At 39.5% G+C, this 22,738-nt stretch overlaps 1 protein-coding gene across 1 annotated transcript in view; it reads left to right on the top strand.

The window, feature by feature from the left end:
- CCNT1 (cyclin T1) overlaps nt 1–15,909 on the top strand; it is a 33,839-nt gene extending 17,930 nt beyond the window's left edge. The window contains exons 7-9 of the mRNA XM_046013836.1: nt 366–529; nt 692–762; nt 13,970–15,909. Coding sequence (XP_045869792.1) covers nt 366–529; nt 692–762; nt 13,970–15,370 — 1,636 coding nt within the window. The 3' untranslated portion in view covers nt 15,371–15,909. The remainder of the gene's footprint in view (nt 1–365; nt 530–691; nt 763–13,969) is intronic.
- The last annotated feature ends 6,829 nt before the right edge of the window (nt 15,910–22,738 follow it).

Genomic DNA, 22,738 nt, shown 5'->3' with positions numbered 1-22,738 from the left:
TTAGGGATTACACATAACTAAAAATCTTAAAATTTTCCTTAAGTTCTAAGTTTCTTCTCAGGATAATAGATCCTTATTTAAAAAAAAAAAACTGAGTACCCTGTCTCTTTGGTTTTGGTCCTGGTCTTTTGTCAGTATGTGAGATTGATGATGTACAGCCAAAAAATTCAGAAATGTTACCTGAGCAGGTGGGTTAATGAAAAGTCATGTTGGGTGCTGGATCAGAGCACTGGATATTTCTTACCCTTCTTACTCTCCAGTGTTTTTTAATTTTTTTTTTTCTTTTTAAATAATGGAGAGTTTTAACTTTGGGTTCAAAATTGAGAGCTCATGACACTCTCTTGTTTCCTTCCCTCTGATGTCAGCCTGCATTTGACCACATTTAGCCTGCAGTACACACCTCCTGTGGTGGCCTGTGTCTGCATTCATCTGGCTTGCAAGTGGTCCAACTGGGAGATCCCAGTCTCAACTGATGGGAAGCACTGGTGGGAGTATGTTGACGGCACTGTGACCTTGGAACTTTTAGATGGTAAGTTTTAGAGTAAGGGACCTTGGAAAGCACTTGCTCTTGATCTGTCACATATCTGGCCCAAAGTGACTTCATTCAGATGAAAATAGTTAGTTGAGGTTATTCTTGTTTTTTTCCTTCTGCTTGTCTGAGTTTTTCTTAAATGTTCTATTTCATTTGTAGAACTGACACATGAATTTCTACAGATTCTGGAGAAAACTCCTAACAGGCTCAAACGAATTCGGAATTGGAGGGTAAGAATTACTGCTGTCAGCTTGTGGTACAAAACTATTTTTTTCTTTTGACTGCACAGTGAATGTACCAGAATTGGATATGTACCCCAGGTTTGCAATTTCCTTTTTCTTAGTTACATAATAATCATGACTTCAACTTCATAGCTTGGATACTGCTCAGAAGTCAGTGGTGATAGGTGATAGCAGGATTTGTTTTGTGTTATGCAACTATTGTGATATAGTCAGTTGGCAACATTGTTGAGTATTTTCTGTGTGGAGACTCTTAGGGAAAAAATGTGGCTTCTCTGAGTCAAAGTGTTCGGTTCTGGTAGAGGAAAGATAGAGTTACAAGGTTATAGCTGGTATCATTGTGCTTTGACATTATTTGCTTTTTAAATGGATTTTAGAATTTTATTTTTATATCGATTGTAGGGTAAAGTTGTATTTCAAATATTTTTCAAAGTCTTATAAAATGGAATCATTCTTTTTTCCCTTGGCATTAGATAGAAAGTTCATTTAAAAATGTTCCCTGTAGGGGCACCTGGGTGGCTTAGTTGGTTAAGCTTCTGTCTTTGGCTGAGGTCATGATCCCAGGGTCCTGGGATCGAGCCCTGCATCGGGCTCCCTGCTCAGTGGGGAGCCTGCTTCTCCCTCTCCCTCTGCCTGCAGCTCCCCCTGCTTGTGTACTTTCCCTCTCTCTCTCTCTTTCAGATAAATAAAAATTAAAAAAAAAATTTTTTTTTTTATTAAAAAAAAAAATGTTTCCAGGCGCCTGGGAGGCTCAGTGGGTTAAAAAGCCTTTGCCTTTGGCTCAGGTCATGATCTCGGGGTCCTGGGATCAAGCCCTGCATGGGGGGGGGGGGGGTCTCTGCTCAGCAGGGAGCCTGCTTCCTCCCTCTCTCTCTGCCTGCCTCTCCGCCTTCTTGTGATCTCTCTCTGTGTCAAATAAATAAATAAATAAAATATTTAAAAAAAAAATTCCCTGCAGGGGAGCCTGGGTGGCTCAGTTAAGTGTCTGCCTTTGGCTCTAGGTCATGATTCTGTGGTCCTGTGATCAGGCTCCCTGCTCAGCAGGGAGACTGCTTCTTCCTCTTCCTTATGCTCTCTCTTGCTCGCTCTCTCTTTCTTTCAAATAAGTAAATAAAATCTTAAAAAAAATATTCCCTACATTCTCAGAAATCCAGATTGATAAACTTAATTTCATTCTCCTGAGTTTAGAGAATTCTAGAAAATGAGTTAGCCTACAATTCAAAGGAGGCTTGAGAACACATAGTTCATCACTGTGATCTTGGACCAACTGCTCTCATAAGCAGTCGCAAGGCATAGATGTTCATGAATGAATTTTAGATATGCACAAATTAATTTTTTAAGTGGCTTGTAGCTTTGGTATAGATTGCTGTAACTTTTGGGGGTATGGTAGAAAACTCAAGATTACCCTTTTAGTAGATTTTTGAGTATACAGTCAATATGTTGTGCAGTAGGTTTCTAGGACTTAACCCTTGTAAACCGAGTTTGTACCATTTGACTATAGGTCCTTACTTTCCCCCTCCCCCTAGGCTACTGTTTTGCTCTGTCTGTATGAGTTTAAATCTTAGATTGCTCAGTTAAGTGAGATCATATTTTGTCTTTCTGTGTCTGGGTTATTTCACAGCAAAAGGCCTTCCAGGTTCATTCATGGACAAATGACAGGATTTCCATCTTTTCTTTTTTTTTTTTTAAATTGTGGTAAAATACATATAGCATGAAAGTTACCATCTTAACCATTTTTAAATGTACAGTTCAGTGGTGTTAAGTATATTTATATTGTTGTGCAACCATCATTACCATTCATCTCCTTAATTCATTTCATTTTGTAAAACTAAAACTTTACACCCATTAAATAACTCCGTATTCCCCCTCCCCACCCAGCCCCTGGCAACCACAATTACACTTTCTGTCTGTGATTTGGCTTCTCTTAAGTACTTCATATAAGTGGAATAATACAGTATTTGTTTTTCTGTGGTTTATTTCACTTAGCATAATGTTCTCAAAGTTCATCCATGTTGTGGCATACTGTAGAATTTTGAGTCCTTTAAAGGCTTAGTAATATTCCATTGTATGTATCTACCATATTTTGGTTATCTATTCATCTGTTGATGGACACTTGGGTTGCTTACATATTTTAACTACTGTGAATAATGCTTCCGTGAACATGGGTGTACAAGTATGTCTTCAAGACCGTGCTTTTTATTCTTTTGGCTGTATACCCAGAATTGGAATTGCTGGATTATATGGTAGTTATGTGGTTTTTGGTTTGTTTTGGGGTTTTTTTTTTTGGTTCTGTTTTTAATTTTAATTTTTTTGAAGTTGTTTTTAAATTTTTTTAGAAAAGATTTCATTTATTTAATAGAGACTGAGATCACAAGTAGTCAGAGAGGGAGAAGCAGGCTCCCTGCTGAGCAGAGAGCCCGATATGGGGCTCGATCCCAGGACCCTGAGATCATGACCTGAGCCGAAGGAAGAGGCTTAATGTTCCACTGAGCCACCCAGGTGCCCCTGTTTTTAAATTTTTTAACTAGAAAAATTAAAAATATTTGAAGTCCAGATTGTTCCTTTTTTTTTTTTTTTTTAAAGTTAACCTGTGCCATTGATGTCATATCCAGGAAATTGCCAGATCCACTGTTGTGAAGCTTCTGCCCTGTTTTCTTCCAAGAGTTTTATTGCTTTAAGTCCCTTATTCAGTTTTGAGCTAATTTTGTATATGGTGTTAGGTAAGGGCCCAACTTCGTTCTTTTGTATGTGGATATCCAGTTTTTCCAGCACGTTATATTAAAAAAGACAATCCTTTCCCCATTGAATGGTCTTAGCCTTTTGGCAAAAATCATTTGACAATATATGCAGGCTTTATTTCTGTGCTTTCTCTTCTGTTTCATTCCTCTGTATGTCTCTTTATGCCATTATCACACTGTATTACTATACAGTGCTTACTGTAGCTTTGTAGTTAGTTTTGAAATCAGGAAGTATGAATTCTCCAGTTTTGTTCTTCATTTTCAGATTGTTTTAGCTATTTGGGGTCCCTTGAGATCCATAGGAGTTTTAGGGTGGCCTTTTCTCTTTCTGCAAAAAACATTGGGATTTTGATAGGGATTGCATTGAATTTGTAGGTTGCTTCCGGTAATAATGTTCACATTTTAACAACATGAAGTCTTTGAATCCAGAACATGGAATGAGTTTTCCATTTAGGTCTTACTTAATTTCTTTTAGCAATGTTTTCCAGTTTTAATTGTACAAGTTTTTCATCTCCCTGGTTAAGTTAATTCATAAGAATTTTTTTGGTACTGTTATAAATAGGATTGTTTTCATAACTTCCTTTACAGATTGTTCATGTACAGAAATACAACTGAAATTTATGTGTTGACTTTGTATCCTGCTACTTTGCTGAATTCATTAATTCTGACTTTTTATGTGTGTGGAGTTTTCTATATAAGATTATATCATCTGCAGGGGTACCTGGGTGGCTTAATCAGTTAAGCATCTGCCTTCTGCTCAGGTCATCATCCCTGGGTCCTGGGATCAAGTCCTGCATCAGTCTCCCTGCTCAACGGGGAGTCTGCTTCTCCCTCTTTCTCTTCCCCTGCTCCTCTCCCTGCTTGTGTGCTCGCTCTCTGTCAAATCAATGAAGTCTTTTTTTTTTTTTAAGATTTTATTTATTTATTTGACACAGAGAGAGAGAGAGATCACAAGTAGGTAGAGGCAGGCAGAGAGAGAGGGGGAAGCAGGCTCCCCACTGAGCAGAGAGCCTGATGAGGGGCTTGATCCCAGGACTCTGAGATTATGACCTGAGCTGAAGGCAGAGGCCCAATCCACTGAGCCACCCAGGTGCCCCTCAATGAAGTCTTTAAAAAAAAAAATTATATCCTCTGCAAACAGATAATTTTACTTTTTGGCAGTTTGAATGCTCTTTCTTCCTTTTTTTTTTTTTTTTTTTGGAGAGAGAGAGAGAACGTGAGTGGGGAGGGGTAGAGGGAGAGAGAGAATCTTAAGCAGACTCTGTGCTCAGCATTGACATGGGGCTCCATCTCACAACCCTGAGATCATGACCTGAGCCAAAATCAAGCGTCAGATGCTTAACTGACTAAGCCACGCAGATGCCCCTAAGTGCTTTCTTTTGCCTACTTGTTCTGATGAGAACTTCTAGTACTTTGTTGAATAGAAGTGAAAAGGACATCCTTGCCTTGTTCTAGATCTTAGCAGAAGAGCTTTCAGTTTTTCCACTGTTGAATGTGATGTTTGCTTTGAGTGTTTCATATGTGACTTATATTGTGGTAATTTCTTTCTATTCCTAGTTTGTGGTGTTTTTATCATGAAAGTTTGTTGAATTTTATGAAATGTTTATTCTGTATCTGGAAGATCATATGGGTTTTTTTTCCTTTATTGTATTTATGTGGCATATTACATGGATGAATTTTGTATGTTGAACCATCCCTGCATTCTAGGAATAAGTCCTACTTGGTCATAGTGTGTCATCGTTCAGTATGCTGCTAAATTGTTAGTATTTCTTTTTTTAGATTTTGTTTATTTGTCAGAAAGAGAGAACACAAGCAGGGGGTGAGGCAGGCAGAGGGAGAAGCAGAGTCCCTGCAGAACAGGGAGTCTAATGCGGAACTCTATCCCAGGACCCTGGGATTGTGACCTGAGCCTAGGGCAGACAGGTTCTTAACTGACTGAGCCACCCAGGTGTCCCAGTTTGTTAGTATTTTGTTGAGCATTTTTACATCAGTGGTCATTAGGGTTATTGGTCTGTAGTTCCTTGTAGTGTCTTTGTTTGGCTTTGATATCAGGATAATGATAGCCTCATAGAATGAGTTGAGAGGTGTTGCTTCCTCTTCATATTTTTGGAAAGAGGCTGTTCTTTCTTGGGAAATTATTTTATTATTGATTCAGTCTCCTTACAAGTTATAGATGTGTTCAGATTTTCTGTATCTTTATGGTTTATTCTTGTTAGGTTTGTGTTTCTAGGAATTAGTCCATTTCATCTAGATTATCTAATTTATTGGCATACAGTTGTTCAGAGTAGTCTGTTTTTTAAATTCTTTTTTTTTTTTTTAAGATTTTATTTATTTGTCAGAGAGAGAGAGAGAGCGAGCGAGCACAGGCAGACAGAGTGGCAGGCAGAGGCAGAGGGAGAAGCAGGCTTCCTGCCAAGCAAGGAGCCCGATGTGGGACTCGATCCCAGGACACTGGGATCATGACCTGAGCCGAAGGCAGCCACCCTGGCATCCCTTAAATTCTTTTTAAGTCAGGTTAATTGGGGTACAATTTACATAGAGTACAATTCACTCTTTTCCCCCCTCCTTGCTCCATCACCCAGTTCCCCCATGCCTCCGATCCTCTCCCCTCCAGCAGCCCTGAGTTTGTTTCCTATGATTAAGAGTCTGTTACTGCTTGTCTCCTTCTCTGATTTTGTCTTATTTTATTTTTCCCTCTCTTCCCCATGATCCTCCATTTTATTTCTTGAATTCTGCATATGAGTGAGATCATATGACAATTAATTGTCTTTGTCTAATTGACTTATTTCACTTTGCATAATACCCTCTAGTTCTTTCCATGTCATTGCAAATAGCAAGATTTTGGGTTTTTTGGTGGCTGAGCAGTATTCCATTGTGTCTGTGTGTGTATATATGTATGTATATATATCACGTCTTCTTTATCCACTTATCTGTCAGTGGACATCCTGTGCTCTTTCCATAATAGGGCTATTGTGGACATTGCTGCTATTATAAACATGGGGTGCAGGAGCCCCTTCGGATCACTACATTTGTATCTTTGGGGTAAACACCAAGTAGTGTAATTGCTGGGTCATAGAGTAGCTCTAATTTCAACTTCTTGAGGAACCTCCAGCTCTTTCCAGAGGGTTCCCCTTTCTCCACATCCTCACCAACATCTGCTGTTTCCTGACTCGTTGATTTTAGTCATTCTTACTGGTGTAAGATGGTATCTCATTGTGGTTTTGATTTGTAGTTCCCTGATGCCGAGTGATGTGGAGCTTTTTTTCATGTGTCTGTTGGCCATTTGCATGTCTTTGGAGAAATGTCTATTCATGTCTTCTGCCCATTTCTTGATTGGATTATTCTTTGGGTGTTGAGTTTGAGAAGTTCTTTATAGATTTTGGATACTAGCCCTTTATATGATATGTCATCTGCAAATAACTTTCCCCATTCTCTTTGTTGTCTTTTGGTTTTGTCTACTATTTCCTTTGCTGTGCAAAAGCTTTTTATCTTGTTGAAGCCCCAGTAGTTAATTTCTGCCTTTGTTTCCCTTGCCCTTGAAGACATGACTTGCTGTGGCCGAGGTCATACAGGTTGCTGCCTATGTTCTCTAGGATTCTGATGGATTCCTGTCTCACATTTAGGTCTTTTATCTATTTTGAGTCCATGTTTGTCTGTGGTGTAAGGAAATGGTCCAGTGTCATTCTGCATGTGGCTGTTCAATTTTCCTAACACCACTGTTGAAGAGACTGTCTTTTCCATTGGATATTCGTCCCTGCTTTGTTGAAAAGTAGTTGACCATACAGTTGAGGGTCTATTTCTGGGTTCTCTAATCTGCTGTGTGTCTTTTTTTTTTTTTTTTTTTCCAGTCCTATACTATCTTGATGATTATAGTTTTGTAATGTTTGAAGTCCGGTGACAGCATTGGACTTCAGTCTGGTGATGGCACCAGCTTTTTGGTTTTCCTACTCTTTCTTTTTTTTTGTTTTTTTTAAGATTTTATTTATTCATTCAACAGAGAGAGAGAGAGAGACCAGGTAGGCAGAGCAGCAGGCAGAGAGAGAGGGGAAAGCAGGGTCCCTGCTGAGCAGAGAACCCGATGCGGTCATGACCTGAGCCGAGGCAGAGGCCCAATCCGTTGAGCTGCCCAGGTGCCCCTGGTTTTCTTTTTCAACCTTCCTTTGGCTATTCAGGGTCTTTTTGGTTCCATACAATTTTTAGGATTGTTTGTTCCATCTCTGTGAAAAAAAAGTTGATGCTCTTTGATAGGGATTGCATTGAATCTGTAGATTGCTGTAGGTAGCATAGACATTTTAACAATATTTATTCTAATCCATGAGTATTAAACGTTTTTCCATTTCTTTGTGTCTTCCTCAGTTTCTTTCCTGAGTATTCTATAGTTTTCTGAGTACAGATTGTTTGCCTCTTGGTTAGGTTTATTCCTAGGTATCTTACGGTTTTGGGGTGCAATTGTAAAAGGGATTGAGTCCTTAATTTCTCTTTCTTCTGTTTCATTGTTAGTGTACAGAAACGTAACCGACCTCTGTGCATTGATTTTTATATCCTCCCACTTTGCTGAATTCCTCTTTGAGTTCTCACAAGTTTGGGGTGGAGTCTTTTGGGTTTTCCACATGGAGAACCATGTTATCTGCAGAGGGTGAGAGTTTGACTTCTTTGGTGATTTGGATGCCTTTTATTTCTTTTTGTTGTCTGATTGTTGAGGCTAGGACTTGTAGCACTATGTTGAACAACAGTGGTGATAGTAGACTTTATTGCCATGTTCCTGATCTTAGGGGGGAAAGCTCTCAGTTTTTCCCCATTGAGAATGATATTTCCTGCATGCTTTCCGTATATGCCTTTTATGATACTGAAGTATGTTCCCTCTATCCCTACACTCTGAAGAGTTTTAATCAAGAAAGGATGCTGTACTTTGTCAAATGCTTTTTCTGCATGTATTGAAAGGGTCATATGGTTCTTTTCCTTTTTTTTATTAATGTAGTGTGTCACTTTGATTTTTGGATGTTGAACTACCCTTGCAGCCCAGGAATAAATCCCACTTGACTGTGGTGAATAATTCTTTTAATATACTGTTGGATCCTATAGGCTAATACTTTGTTGAAAATGTTGACATCCATATTCATCAGGGATATTGGTCTTTAATTATTCTTTTTAGTGGGGCATTTGGTTTTAGGATCAAAGTAATACTGGCCTCATAGAAAGAGTTTGGGAATTTTCCTTCCATTTCTAGTTTTTGAAACAGCTTCGGAAGAATAGGTATTAATTCTTCTTTAAATGTTTGGTAGAATTCTCCTGGGAAGCCGTCTGGCCCTGGACTCTTGTTTGTTGGGAGGTTTTTGCTTACTGCTTCAATTTCCTTGCTGGTTATGGGTCTGTTCAGGTTTTCTGTTTCTTCTTGTTCAGTTTTGGTAATTTATTTGTGCCTAGGAATGCATCCATTTCTTCTAGATTGTGTAAATTCAGAGTACCCTTACAATCCTTTTTATTTTTGTAGAATTGATGGCAATGTCTCCAGTTTCATTTCTGATTTTAGTGGTTTGAATCTTCTGGCTTTTTCGCTAGACTGTCTAGGTAAAGGTTTAATTTTGTTGATCTCAAAGAACCAAGTGCTAGTTTTATTAATTTTTCTGTGTTCTGTTTTCTATTTTTTTAAAATCTCTGCTGTAATCTTTGTTATTTCCTTCCTTCTGTTTGCTTTGGCTCTAGTTTTTTGTTCTTCTAGTTCCTCACATTATAAAGTTAGTTTGTTGAGATCTTTATTTTTAATGTCAGTGTTCATAGTTTTAAATTTCTCCCTTAGTGCTGCTTTTGTTGCATCCCATAAGTTTTGATATGTTGTGTTTTTGTTTTCATTCATCCCTAAGTATTTTCCAGTTTCCCTTTTAATTTCTCCTTTGACCCATTGGTTGTTTTAAAGTGATCTTTAGTTTCACAATTTTGTAAATTTTCTGTTTTCCTTTTGTTACTCATTTCTAACTTTATCTTGTAGTCAGAAAAGCTAATTTGTATGGCATCTATCTTTTAAAAATATGTTGAGACTATTTGTTGCTTCACATGTGGTCTCTCCTGGTAAATGTCCCATGTGTACTTGTGAAGAGTGTTTATACTGTTGTTGGGTAGTGTGTTCTGTATATGTCTGTTAGATCCTGTTGGTTTATTTTTTGAAGTTCTCTGTTTCCTTATCTTTTGTCTGGTTGTTCTGTCAATTGTTGTGGGTGGACATTGAAGTCTTTAAGTGAAATCTTCTGTCAGTTTTGATTGTGTTTTATTAGGTGTGCAAATGTTTATAATTGTAACAATTGTTAACTTGAGCCTTTTATTAATATATAATGTCCTTTTGTGTCTCTTAAAACCTTTTTTGTTTTAAATGTATGTTGTCTCATATTAGTATAGCCACCCTTGGTCTTTCTTGGTTACTGTTTGCATGGTATGTTTTTCCCTCTTCCTGTTTTCAACCTGTTTGGGTCTTAGGATCTCAGTTGCTTATAGACAGCATATAGCTGGATCATATATTTTTATGCATTTTTGACAATCTCTGTCTTTATTGGAGAGTTTAATCTATTTACATTTAAAGTAATTTTAGAGGGGCACCTGGATGGTTCAGTGGGTTAAGCCTCTGCCTTTGGATTAGGTCATGATCTCAGGGTCCTAGGATCAAGCCCCAAATTGGGCTCTCTGCTCAGTAGAGAGCCTGCTTCCCCACCGACACCCCCCCCCCCACCACCTGCTGCTCTGCCTACTTGTGATCTCTGTCAAATAAATAAATCTTAAAAAAAAAGGGGGGGGGCACTTGGGTGGCTCAGTGAGTTAATCCTCTGCCTTCTGCTCTGGTCATGGTCCCAGGGTCCTGGGATTGAGCCCTGCATCGGGTTCCCTGCTCGGTGGGGAGCCTGCTTCCCCCTCTCTTTCTGCCTGCCTCTCTGCCTACTTGTGATCTCAGTCAAATAAATAAATAAAATCCTAAAAAAAAAAAGTAATTGTAGATAATGTCATTATGCTTAATGCTGTTTGTTTTCTACATGCTTCGTAGGTTTTTGTCCCTCATTTCCTGCATTACTGTCTTTTAGTTGATTTTTCCATAGTGAAAATTTTAAATTCCTTTCTCATTTCTTTTTTGTATATTCTATGTCTGTTTTCTTTGTGGTTACCATGATGGTTATGTTTAACATCATAAAGTTACAATAATTTAATTTATACTGATTTAACTTCAGTAACATACAAAATTCCTCCTCTTTGTAGCTATGTCCCTGTATCTTTTAGTTGTTGATGTCACAAAGTTTTCTGTACATTGCATGCCCCAGAACATAAACTAATAGTTCTCGAGCAGCAGGCAGGGGGAGAAGCAGGCTCTCCACTGGAGCAAGGAGCCAGATATGGGACTCAATCCCAGAACCCTGGGATCTTGATCTGAGCCAAAGGCAGACACTCCCATCGATTTAGCTACTCAGGCTTCCCTAATAATCCTTTTAAATGGATTAGGGTTCTAAATTAAATAGGAAATAAGGCTTGATTTACAAACCAAAGTTACAGTAATATTAGCTTTTGTATTAATAATTGTGTTTTTTTCCTTAAAATGTGTTAGTCGGTTAAATCATGTAGAAAACGAAGCCCAGTTATAGACCATTATTAAAACAGTAGTAGCTTTTGGGGCACCTATCTGGCTCAGTTGGTAGACTATGGGACTCTTGTTCTCAGGGTTGTTGAATCTAGCTCCATGTTGAGGGTAGAGATTACTTAAAAAAAAAAAAAAAAAAGGTAGGTTTTATAGTTGCCCGTGTATTTACTGCAGATCCTTATTTCTCCCTATAGCTTTGATTTACTATATAGTCTCCTTTCATTTCACATTGCAGGATTTCTTTGAGTACTTCTTGGGCGACTGACTGGTCTAGTAGTCATGAACTTCCTCAGCTTTTATCTATTTGGAAATGTCTTAATTTCTTGCTAACTTCTGAAGGGCATTTTTGCTAGGTATAGGATTCTTGGTTGACAATTTTTTTCTTTTAGCACTTGGATTGTATTGGTTCACTGTCTTCTGGCCTCTAAAGTTTCTGATGAGATACCTGTTCGTGATCTTATTGAGGATCTCTCGTACCTGTTGATTCACTTCTCTTGTTACTTTCAAGATTCTCTGTCTTTGGCTTTTGGAGTTTGATATTCTCATGTGAGTCTCATTGAGTTCATCTTGGAATTTATTGAGCTTTTGTTTCTATTCATGTCTTTATTAAAGTTGGGAACTTTGCAGCCATTATTTTTTCATATTCTCTCCGCCCCTTTCTTTTTTCCTTCTGGAATTTTCACAGTGCATGTGTTGGTCCAGTTAATGGTGTCCAGCAGGCTTCAATTTTTTTTCATTATGTTCCTTAGTCTCAGTGATTTTCATTGTCCTGTCTTAAAGTTTAATGATTCTTCTACCTGTTCAAATCTGTGTTTGAATCCCTTTGGTGGATTTTTCTTTGTAGTTACTATACTTCTCAGCTCCAGTTTCTTTCTGGTTTCCTTTTAGATTTTTTAATCTCTTTTTTGATATTTCCATTTTGTTCATATATTGTTTTCTTAACTTTCTCCATACTTCTTTTAAGTAATTTGAGTATCTTTAAGGGAGATTTTTTTTTTTTTAAAGATTTTATTTATTTAGGGGTGCCTGGGTGGCTCAGTGGGTTAAAGCCTCTGCCTTCAGCTCAGGTCATGATCCCAGGGTCCTGGGATCGAGCCCCACATCCGGCTCACTGCTCAGCGGGGAGCCTGCCTCCTCTTCTCCCTCTGCCTGCCTCTCTGCCTCCTTGTGATCTCTCTCTGTCAAATAAATAAATAAAATCTTTAAATAAAAAAAAGATTTTGGGGCGCCTGGGTGGCTCAGTGGGTTAAAGCCTCTGCCTTTCGCTCAGGTCATGATCCCAGAGTTCTGGGATCAAGCCCCGCATCGGGCTCTCTGCTTGGCAGGGAGCCTGCTTCCTCCTCTCTCTCTCTCTGCCTGCCTCTCTCCCTACTTGAGATCTCTATCTGTCAAGTAAATAAATAAAATCTTTAAAAAAAAATAAAAAAAAGATTTTATTTATTTATTTGACAGAGATCACAAGGAGGCAGAGAGGCAGGCAGCGGGTGGGGAAGCAGGCTCCCTGCTGAGCAGAGAGCCTGATGTGGGGCTGGATCCCAGGACCTGGGATTCATGACCTGAGCTGAAGACAGAGGCTCTAACCCACTGAGCCCTAGCCAAGCGCCCCTTTAAGGGAGTTATTTTAAAGTCTTTGTGTGGTAGTTCTGCCATCAGGCCCTTTTCAGGGACAGTTTCTATTGATTTATTTTTTTCCTTTGAATGGGTCATACTTTCATATTTCTTAAAATGCTTTGTAATTTTTTTGTTGAACACTGGACATTCTAATATAATGTGGTAACTGTGGAAATCAGATTCCCAGGCTTTTCTGTTTTTTGTTACTATTTTTGGATGGGGGTTGGATTTGATTTTGGGTGGTGTCTCTGCTGAGGATCAGCCTGAGATGTAAACTTAAGGTATTCTCACTTCTTTTCTGAGTCTTTCCCTGGGAGCATGTGGTCAAAATTTTCTAATTTTCTCTGTACATGAATTTTTTTTTTTTTAAATATCCTGCTCTTAATGTCTGGCTCCCAAAAGGGGAAAAAAACAAAAAATGAAGGGGAGAAAAGGTGCTGGACCTTTAAGTCCCTTGAGAGTCACTTGAGCGGGAGGGCCAGGAGCTTGCAGCAGTGGAGGGAGGAGCCTTAACAGTGGCTGCCTGTCTCTTAGTCTCTACTCTTTTATCAGAAGCTGCAATCAGGGATCAGAGCACAGAGACTGCTGTGTTTGCAGGAGTCATTTTTGCTGGTACTGGCTCTCCCAGAGTGTGTAAGCTACTCCAGCAAGCTGCCTCCATTGTGGCTGTGTAGGAGATGGGTAGTTGCTAATGTGCTGAGAGGTGAAATTGATGTAAATTACTCCAATTTACTGTGTAAGGCTTACCCCAAAAGTTGCAAGCCTTTAACAGACTCCACAGAGTCCCAAAATAGCTACATCAGACAAATTCTATCAGTGCAGTTGTTGTCTGAGGGGAGAGATTCCTGGTGCTTCCTACTCTGACATTTTCCTAGAATCCTCCTCCTCCTCTGCTAAGGCTAAGTGTGATTTCATTGTGCTTATATACCACATTTTGCTTATCCATTATCCATTAATGGACATTTGAGTTGCTTCCGTATCTTGGCAGTTGTGAATAATGATGCAGTGAACATGGGAGTGCAGAGATCTCCTTGAAGTCTTGTTTGTCTGACTCTTGACTGAAGGTTTTCAAAATCTTACTTCTAATGGTTATAATTAATGATTTTAGAGTAGCCTCCTGCCTATGGGCTACCCAGAACTTCCACTGTTGCAGCAGGCATAGTCTCCTCATTCCAGTCCCCCCCCCGCCATTTTATGAATTACCTGAGGTGAAGAGATGTCATTTGCTTCATTCTAGGCATGCCAGGCTGCCAGGAAAACAAAAGCTGATGATCGAGGAACAGATGAAAACACTTCGGAGCAGACAATTCTCAATATGATTTCCCAGAGCTCTTCAGACACAACTATTGCAGGTTTAATGAGCATGTCAACTTCTGCAAGTGCAGTGCCTTCCCTTCCAGCCACTGAAGAGTCATCCAGCAACTTAAGCAATGTGGAGATGTTGCAGGGCGAGCGTTGGCTGTCCTCCCAACCTCCTTTTAAACTGGAACCTGCTCAGGGTCATCGGACTAGTGAGAATTTAGCACTTATGGGAGTTGATCATTCTTTGCAACAGGATGGTTCGAATGCATTTATTTCCCAGAAGCAGAATAGTAAGAGTGTGCCATCAGCTAAAGTGTCACTGAAAGAATACCGTGCAAAACATGCAGAAGAGTTGGCTGCCCAGAAGAGGCAACTGGAGAACATGGAGGCCAATGTGAAGTCACAGTATGCATATGCTGCCCAGAATCTCCTGTCACACCATGATAGCCATTCTTCGGTCATTCTGAAAATGCCCATAGAGGGCTCAGAAAACCCCGAGCGGCCTTTTCTGGAAAAGGCTGACAAAGCAGCTCTCAAAATGAGAATCCCAGTGGCAAGTGGAGATAAAGCTGCTTCTTCAAAACCAGAGGAGATAAAAATGCGCATTAAAGTCCATTCTGCAGCTGACAAGCACAATTCTGTAGAGGACAGTGTCACAAAGAGCCGAGAGCACAAAGAAAAGCACAAGACTCACCCATCTAATCATCATCATCATCATAATCACCACTCACACAAGCACTCTCACTCACAGCTTCCAGCTGGGACTGGGAACAAACGTCCAGGTGATCCAAAACATAGTAGCCAGACAAGCACCTTAGCACACAAAACCTATAGCTTGTCTAGTTCTTTCTCCTCTTCCAGTTCTACTCGCAAAAGGGGCCCCCCTGAAGAGACTGGAGGGGCAGTGTTTGATCATCCAGCCAAGATTGCCAAGAGTACTAAATCCTCTTCCATAAATTTCTCCTTCCCTCCTCTTCCTACAATGGCCCAGTTGCCTGGGCATAGCTCAGACACAAGTGGCCTTCCCTTTTCACAGCCCAGCTGTAAAACTCGAGTTCCTCATATGAAACTGGATAAAGGGCCCACTGGGGCCAATGGTCACAATGCAACCCAAACAATAGACTATCAAGATACTGTGAATATGCTTCACTCCCTTCTCAGTGCCCAGGGTGTCCAGCCCACTCAGCCCCCTGCATTTGATTTTGTTCATTCTTATGGTGAATATCTGAATCCACGGGCTGGTGGAATGTCCTCCAGATCTGGCAATACAGACAAACCCCGGCTACCACCTCTTCCATCAGAACCTCCTCCACCACTTCCTCCCCTTCCTAAGTAAAAAAGAAAAAGAAGAGGAGAAAAAAACTTCCTTAAAAACAACTTTTTTTTTTTTTTAACTACTGATTCTGGACTAAGGAAATTACTTCCCTTATGAAATATGTCACCCTTCTTGGACTAGGGAATAATTAATATTGACATGCAGATGGGAAGGTGGTAGAGGAGCTTGGTTATTATATCTACTGCCTCAGAAATTGAACTATTTTATTATAGTTTTTACTGGTATTAGAGAGGTGAGAATGTGTTGAAGCTGTGAAGGATTAAGAATACTTTCTCTGTTCTTGGCCTCTCCACCTCCTAATTAGGTTGATTAGAGTTGATGTCTTCCCTCTTCTGGCCAGGACTGAAATATGGAGGGTTTGTTCTATCAAACAGTTGTGGATCCTTTTGGTGTTTAATATATCAGAAGAGTGGAGGTATTTAAACGTCAGAATCTTTTAAGAGACTTTTAAAAAATAATTTAAAGAAAGTAAGTTATCTGTTTAGTTTTTTTTTATATCATCCGGGGCAGGGGGGAATAGGGATTTTGCTGTGTGTATGAGATACATAGCAATGACTCCTTGGGGGTGGGATTGGGTGGGGGGGCTGTATAGAGGGGATGGGAGGGTAGGCTTTTGGCCTTGAGTTCTGTCTGATGGGCTCCGGCCACTTGAAGTGTTGAGACCTTTAAGTGTGTATGTAAGTGTGGGTATGTGTGGTTTTAAGTGTGTGTGTTTAAAAATCATGTTTTATCTTTCCCTCCCTGTCCCTCACCGTTTTCACTTCCCAACAGTCTACTAGAGAGAACACAGTGTGGCCTTTAGAGCATAAAGGAAGGAAGAGGCATGTTTTAGCATGGTATTTTCCCATTTCTTTATGTTGTAGTTGAGTGGTAGCCTTCTAAATTCTAGTTTGGGCAAGTGCAGCCAGTGGCCTGATTCTGGACTCCATTACAAAAACTTCCCTTTTACCTCCCTTTTCCTTTTGGTGCAGAAGAAAGGTGGGGTTGAGGAAGAAGGATTGGAGAGCAAGGCTGGCTTCTGCCCTACAGAATTGGGTGTGTCTTTTTTTCAAGTTGGGCTTTGGGAAAGTGTTCAAGTGAGAGCAATCTCAGGGTCTCTGAAGGGAAGGGGGATGTGCTCTATATCCTGCCTCTGAAAGCCCAGACCATATATGAGAATAGTTCTGGGAGAAGCCATGGACCTAGGCTTCTACTGAAAACAATGAAATTGTGATTGGGTATTTTTAGGATATTGTATTTTAAATTGCATTATGAATGTAAGACTTGCTTTTTATTTGTATATCTGAAGGGAAACAGCTGCATCCTTAATTTTTGCAACCTTAATTTTGCAGCCTACTTCAGAGATTGGAACTTGTGAATTTAACAGTACTGGTGTTATGAGGGTGAGCAAGCCTAGCCCACAGATGCAGGTTGTCGATCTTTGGTGGCTTTAGTTTCTAGACGGGTTTTTCAGGAGATTTCTAAGAGTCGTTAAAAAAAAAAAATCAGGAGTCATGGGTGCTTGATTATCCCAGATTTCTGGATAATTGGTGTTCAGGATGCCAGCACTCAAAGCTCAACACTTGTTGAGGAAAGAAATCTCAAGGGACTGGAAAGAATTCTAAGCCAGGTTGTCTAACTGAAAATGCCACTAAGCCACAGATCATTTGATGTGGTGTTCTTTGGTCTTCATGGTATTTCTTGCTATGGAAAAGATGATGCAATTTGAGTTTGTCTTGCTGTTTTTAGTGCAGCTTCCTTTACACCAACTATTCTGTATAGAAAAATTGAATATTTTTCATTGGAAGTTATAGGGAGATAGGAGTTGTACATGTGCTGCTGCTTGCCAGGAACAGGTTGGGGAGAATACTGAGGCAGTTGGAGTTGTTGATGCACTGGCCTAATATAGGAAGGAATTTGTACAGTAAATCTTAAGGTGAATTAATGTCCTGCATCTCTGCATATTTGAACTGTCTAGAGTGCCTGCCATTGCTGTGTAAAATGAGCTCTCTGCTGACCTATAAACCAGTAATACTTAGAATGTTACTTCATTTTCACTGATGGCATTTTCCTCTATCTCCCTGGTATTTTCTGTGTTGTGCTAGGTGGTTGGTAGAAGTGTGATGTGTTTACTAAATCCAGGCTTTCTATTTGTTTAGATTTTGTTTGGTAAAGTCTGCTTTCCTTCCTGACCTTCCCAAAAGTTTATTTAGTTTGGATCTATATCTTTGTGGAATTGATCACTGATTTGATTATGAAAATGTCTTTTCCAGTGTTCAGATTTTCTCATCAAATGTCACATATATTCTAATTGTGCACACTCCTTCACCACAGAGGCAGACATATCTACTTGGCCTCAAAGCAGTTCTCCATGGCATCTGTGGTTAGTTCCTTAGACCTTTTATCAGGAGTGAACTAGAAAAAGTGCTTACTAGAGCCTATCAGCTGCTTTATGCTGTTCAGTCTGGCCTTTGCACTAGTAGTTCATTGCTGATGTAGGTCAATTTAAAGACTTCTGTATTAATGCCTCCTGATACTGTTCTAAGATATCTACAGCGTCTGCTTTTAGATCTGTGTATATGTCCTGAATGTCCTGTGTGCTCTGCATGAAGTTGCTGCATTTGGGTTAGCAGATATGCTTGTCAACTAGCATGCATATTTTTCAAATTACATAAACTTAGGCTTCAAAGGGTTGTGTGGTTTCTAAACTCTTGTTTTCTCTATGCTCACACCTTCGAAGGGTGAGAAATGGGATTTATACATCCAAAGTTAGTCTAGTTAAACTTGGCTTTTTTTCTTTTAACCTGGACTATCAAGGATAAGTGGTGGTAAGCAGGCCTGGAGCCTCAAGTTCTATAAATCTCATTACTAAAACCTTGCGTGACTCTTATGTTGTCAGAAACAAACACCTGTGGAATGTCCTTAGGGCTTTTAATCAGATACCTGTGTTGCTGTTGGCTGAACTCTAGTGAAGCATTAATTTAAAGCAAAATTATTCTTCTGCAACATCAGTTACGCTTTTTTGGTTTAGAAAATACGTAGGAATTAGTCTAAGCTGCTCACTCATGAATCAGTGTGTTTCCATATCTGAGACTCTCAGCTTCCTCCTTTTTTTTTTTAATCTGTGTTTTGATTCAGTGTGTCATTTTTCATAGTTCTGTATTATTGGCTTCACCAGTGTTGATAGAAAAAAAAATTTTAATCTCCAGTTGGAAACAGCAATGGATTAGGATATAGAAATAAAATCATGGTAACATCAGTGCTGGATTTCATTAAGCTTCTGCTACCTAATTCCCCATGTTGAAAATGCATACCCCTCATACTTTGCTTCTGGACAAAGGCAATTAGAGGGGTCTTAGCCCAGTACGGTAGGATTTTAAAGATCTTTGCCTCCCCTCCCCTCAATAAATGTGGGAACTTGGGAACAGATTAATTTTTTAAAAGGATTATTCTTTTGCCAGTGAGTTATTTTGATACTAATGCTAGGAAAAGGGATATTCTAGAACATCTTGAAGTTGGAATACAAATACTATCTTGGGTTTGGGAGAATTTAAGCAGTCTATGCAACCCTTTACATGGTGAGAAATAAGCCCTTTGCAGTCCCAACTAAACTTTCAGTGTCTTCAATACTTCCCCAGATTTCCTGTGTTGCTGCTTGTTAACACCCAGCTTTTAACTGAGTGTTTGCTCCTGATGGTTTAAGAAATGTTCATGTTGTATCACACTATTAAGTTTATTTTTTCTTTTATCCCTCTGTGGGTGTAAGTTTGAAATAAGCATGGTACTGTAATCCTACCTGATAGAGTGGTCTGGAATGAGAATTATTTTCTAAGTGGGAGACCCTTCCATTTTAATGTTTCTAAAGTTTTTAATATGAGCTTGGCATTGGAAAAGGGAGGGAAGGAAAATGTTTACTAAAAAGCAGTGTCTGTTCTTCCCCTTTATGAGTGCATATTTATGGTTGAATGAAAAGATGAGAAAGACTCTTGGGTTTTCTGTTTCCTTGTTAAGCATGGAGAGGGATGCTTGACAGCATGCTAATTGAAGCCAGAGCAAGTATGTCTCCATCAGGTTATCAGGAACTCTTCAGTTGAATGCTGAGGACCTAAGTAGTTACTGGTAGATCACATTGGAATTGGTTACAAGATGGAAGTGCTGTCTGGGTTAAGCACCCAAAGAAAAGAATGCAGCAGCCTAACATAGTGTTAACCTAGGTTTCTGGATTTGAAACTGACCTTTCCCTTACCCTACTCTGCACACCTGAAACTGTCCGTTTTCTTATCAGACCAAAGAGCAAAGAAGAAAAAAAAAGAGTAGAATACTTTACCAATCTATGTCTCTCAGGTACAATTTTGTGGTAATATTTTTGTCTGTTTTCTTTGTATTGCTCTAAAGAGTCCTTTCTCAGCATACTATTCTGCTGTTGCCTCTGTCCTCCTTGGGGCACCTCAGTTCTGGATGCTACCCCTGGGATCTCTACTGCTGTTATGTGATTGATAGGATGTAAGTGACCATTACAGTAAGGGCTCTTTGTAAAAAATTCAAACACATTTTTAAAAAGTTTAAAAAAGGATGTTGTATACATTTTATAGTCTGGCTATCAGTTTGATATCTTGCTGTCAAGTATGTTTCTCAATCTGTATTTATCCATCCCATCAATAAATGTTAATGATAAAACATTCACCTGATTGTTGTTTATGTGTCCTAAGTCTTTGAATTAGTCTTTAACTGTCATTTTACTGTTAGGATTACAGTTTTCAGTTTGGGTAGTAGTGTGTGCTTTCTGACCACAAGATCCTGTGGGAATTAAGTCCATTGGAAAGACCTAAGATTTGGTTGTCATAGTGAACCTGGTAGTATAAAGTATGATGTAGTCAGAGGGGGAAAAAAAAACCCTCACTCAGTACAGCATTCTTAGTGATGCTTGGGAAATTGATAGTAAATACTCTTCCTGGAACATAAAAAATGACACACACAAGGTAAATCTTGTGAATTACACACTTAAAAGAATTCTTTTTTTTTTTTAAGATTTTATTTATTTATTTGACAGAGAGAGAGAGAGAGAGAGAAAGCACAAGCAGGCAGAGGCAGAGAAAGAAGCAGGCTCCCCGCTGAGCAAGGAGCCCCACAGGGGACTCAATCCCAGGATGCTGGGATCATGACCTGAGCCGAAGGCAGTGGCTTAACCGACTGAGCCACCCAGGCATCTCAGGAAAAGAATTCTTATGTTAAAATACTCCACAAACTTATAACACAAAGTAGCAGAAGCTATAGTTTAATGGGGAAAAAAGATCAATTTGATAGAATGAATGATGTACACTTCTGAAAAAAATAATTACTTGAGTTCTGGTCATCCTTCCATTTTCTAAAGTAAGACAACTTGAGATTTTTTGATTGCTGTGCCTCTCCTGAAACTTTTGTGGAAGTTGCTAACATTTTAGGAATTCTGCCCTGGTTTGAATGGAAGAAAAGAGAAGTAAATGAAGAATATAGGAATGGGTGATAATTACAAAATCCTGTTTAGTGATTTGCCTTTGTTTACTATCAACTGTCATCCTTGGCAGTAGATAAGATAGAAATCAACGAAAAGGTGGTGTGCTACTGGATCTCTGTTAATAGGGCTTGTTAAACTATTTGATACAGAGTTAGGCTTCATCTTATAGTCAGTGTTTACCCTGATTCTCATCTCTGTGACACTTGATACATGGAATAAGATAGACTTGATCTCTATCATTCAGTGATCTGAGGAAAGTTTGAAGCCCTTTCCATGTCTTCCGTGGATTGTAGTTACAGTATAAGGCATGTATTTACTGCAATCTGTAGCTCTGGGGCCTATTTCTGAACTGATTTGGTTTATGTCACGTGTCCTACTTGTGCTGCCTGTTTTTGCACTGTGGTATATCAGCCCCTTCATTTCACATAACAAACAGGTAACCAAAAAAACCACAGTGATAAAAACAAGTTAAAATTGAACACTAGACCTTTTCTGAAGAGTGGTTTCAGGTACTTTCCTGCCTTAAATTTATTCATTCATTAGAAGATTGTACCTATCAACTGCTATGTACTGTTTACTGACAGGAATGTGGCAGTAAACTTATCAAACATCCTGCCCTCATAGAATTTACACATTGTAGTTGTAGCGGAGACAAATAAGTAAAACTTGGTATGTTCAATACTAAGTGCTTTGGAGAATGTAGAGCAGAGAAAGGGTGATAGAGATGTTTTGTGTGTTTGTGTGTAACTAAGTAGGGCTCTTGAAATTGGAAATAAGATGGCTAGGAAGGAAGGACTCATGAAATTACAGTTTAGCAAAGATCCGAAAGAGGTGAGAGAGAAAGCCATGAGAATAGCTGTGTTACCCCATGTTTTTACGAACATAGTGGGCTACTTCCAGGAAACAAGTGCAAGGTTCTGAGGTGAGAACATGCTGGTATGTGTGAGAAATTGCAAGCCAGTGTAGCTAATAGGGATACAAGTGAGGAGAGAATAGTAGAATATGTGGTTAGGCAGTGAAAGGCTGGTTACTATATGGCCTCGTAAGCCACTATAGAGAGAGTGAAATGCGCCACTGAAAAGCTTTGAGCAGAAAAGTGACATATCTGGCTTAGGTTTTAAAATGTTCATTTGGCCTGCTGTGTTTATTTTCTTTTAAAAAGAGATTTTATTTATTTGAGAGAGCAAGTGAGAGAACACAAGCGGGGTTGGGGTGGGGCAGAGGAAGAGGGAGAAGCGGGCGCCCCACTGAGCAGGGAGCCCAGTGTGGAGCTGGATCCCAGGAGTCCAGGATCATGAGCGGAAGGGAGATGCTTAACCAACTGAGCCACCCAGGCACCCCTGGCCTCCTGTATTTAAGATGTTTTTCACAATAATTAGGGTAAGAGATGAAAGCGGCTTAGACCAGGTAATGAGAAGTTATATATCTTGCAGTAGAAGCCAGTAGGATCTGCTGTAGGGTTGGAAGAGTAGTCACAGATGATTACCAGTGTTTGGCCTAACCAACTGCAAAGATGGAATTGTCATACTGAGATGAGGATGACTTACAGAAAGGAGGAATTTGGCCTTCATTCATATTCTCTGTCATGCATGCACATACACACAAACCTCTTTCTCTACGATCGGCCCCCCAAATCCCAAATTCTCAAAAATTCTATTTCCTTCAAGTATTCATCTTTGCCAAATTCTATTTACAAAGAGCCTCAGGTCCACTTTAACCTATTCAATAGCTAACAAAGTGTTCAGTGGCTTAAAAACAGCCATCGACTTTGTTAAACAGCACAAAGAATTTGCCAACGTCTTTAATAATATCCTTCCTCTTCCCCGCTTAGAAGGAAGTGGTTCTAAATAGCATTTTTTTTTTTTTTTTGCTTATCTTGCGCTTATCAGGAGGAT

The sequence above is a fragment of the Meles meles genome, chromosome 7 (genome assembly GCF_922984935.1).
Source record: "Meles meles chromosome 7, mMelMel3.1 paternal haplotype, whole genome shotgun sequence".
NCBI lineage: Eukaryota > Metazoa > Chordata > Mammalia > Carnivora > Mustelidae > Meles > Meles meles.
Note: the sequence above shows the minus strand (reverse complement) of the source record. Positions and strands in the feature narration are given on the sequence as shown.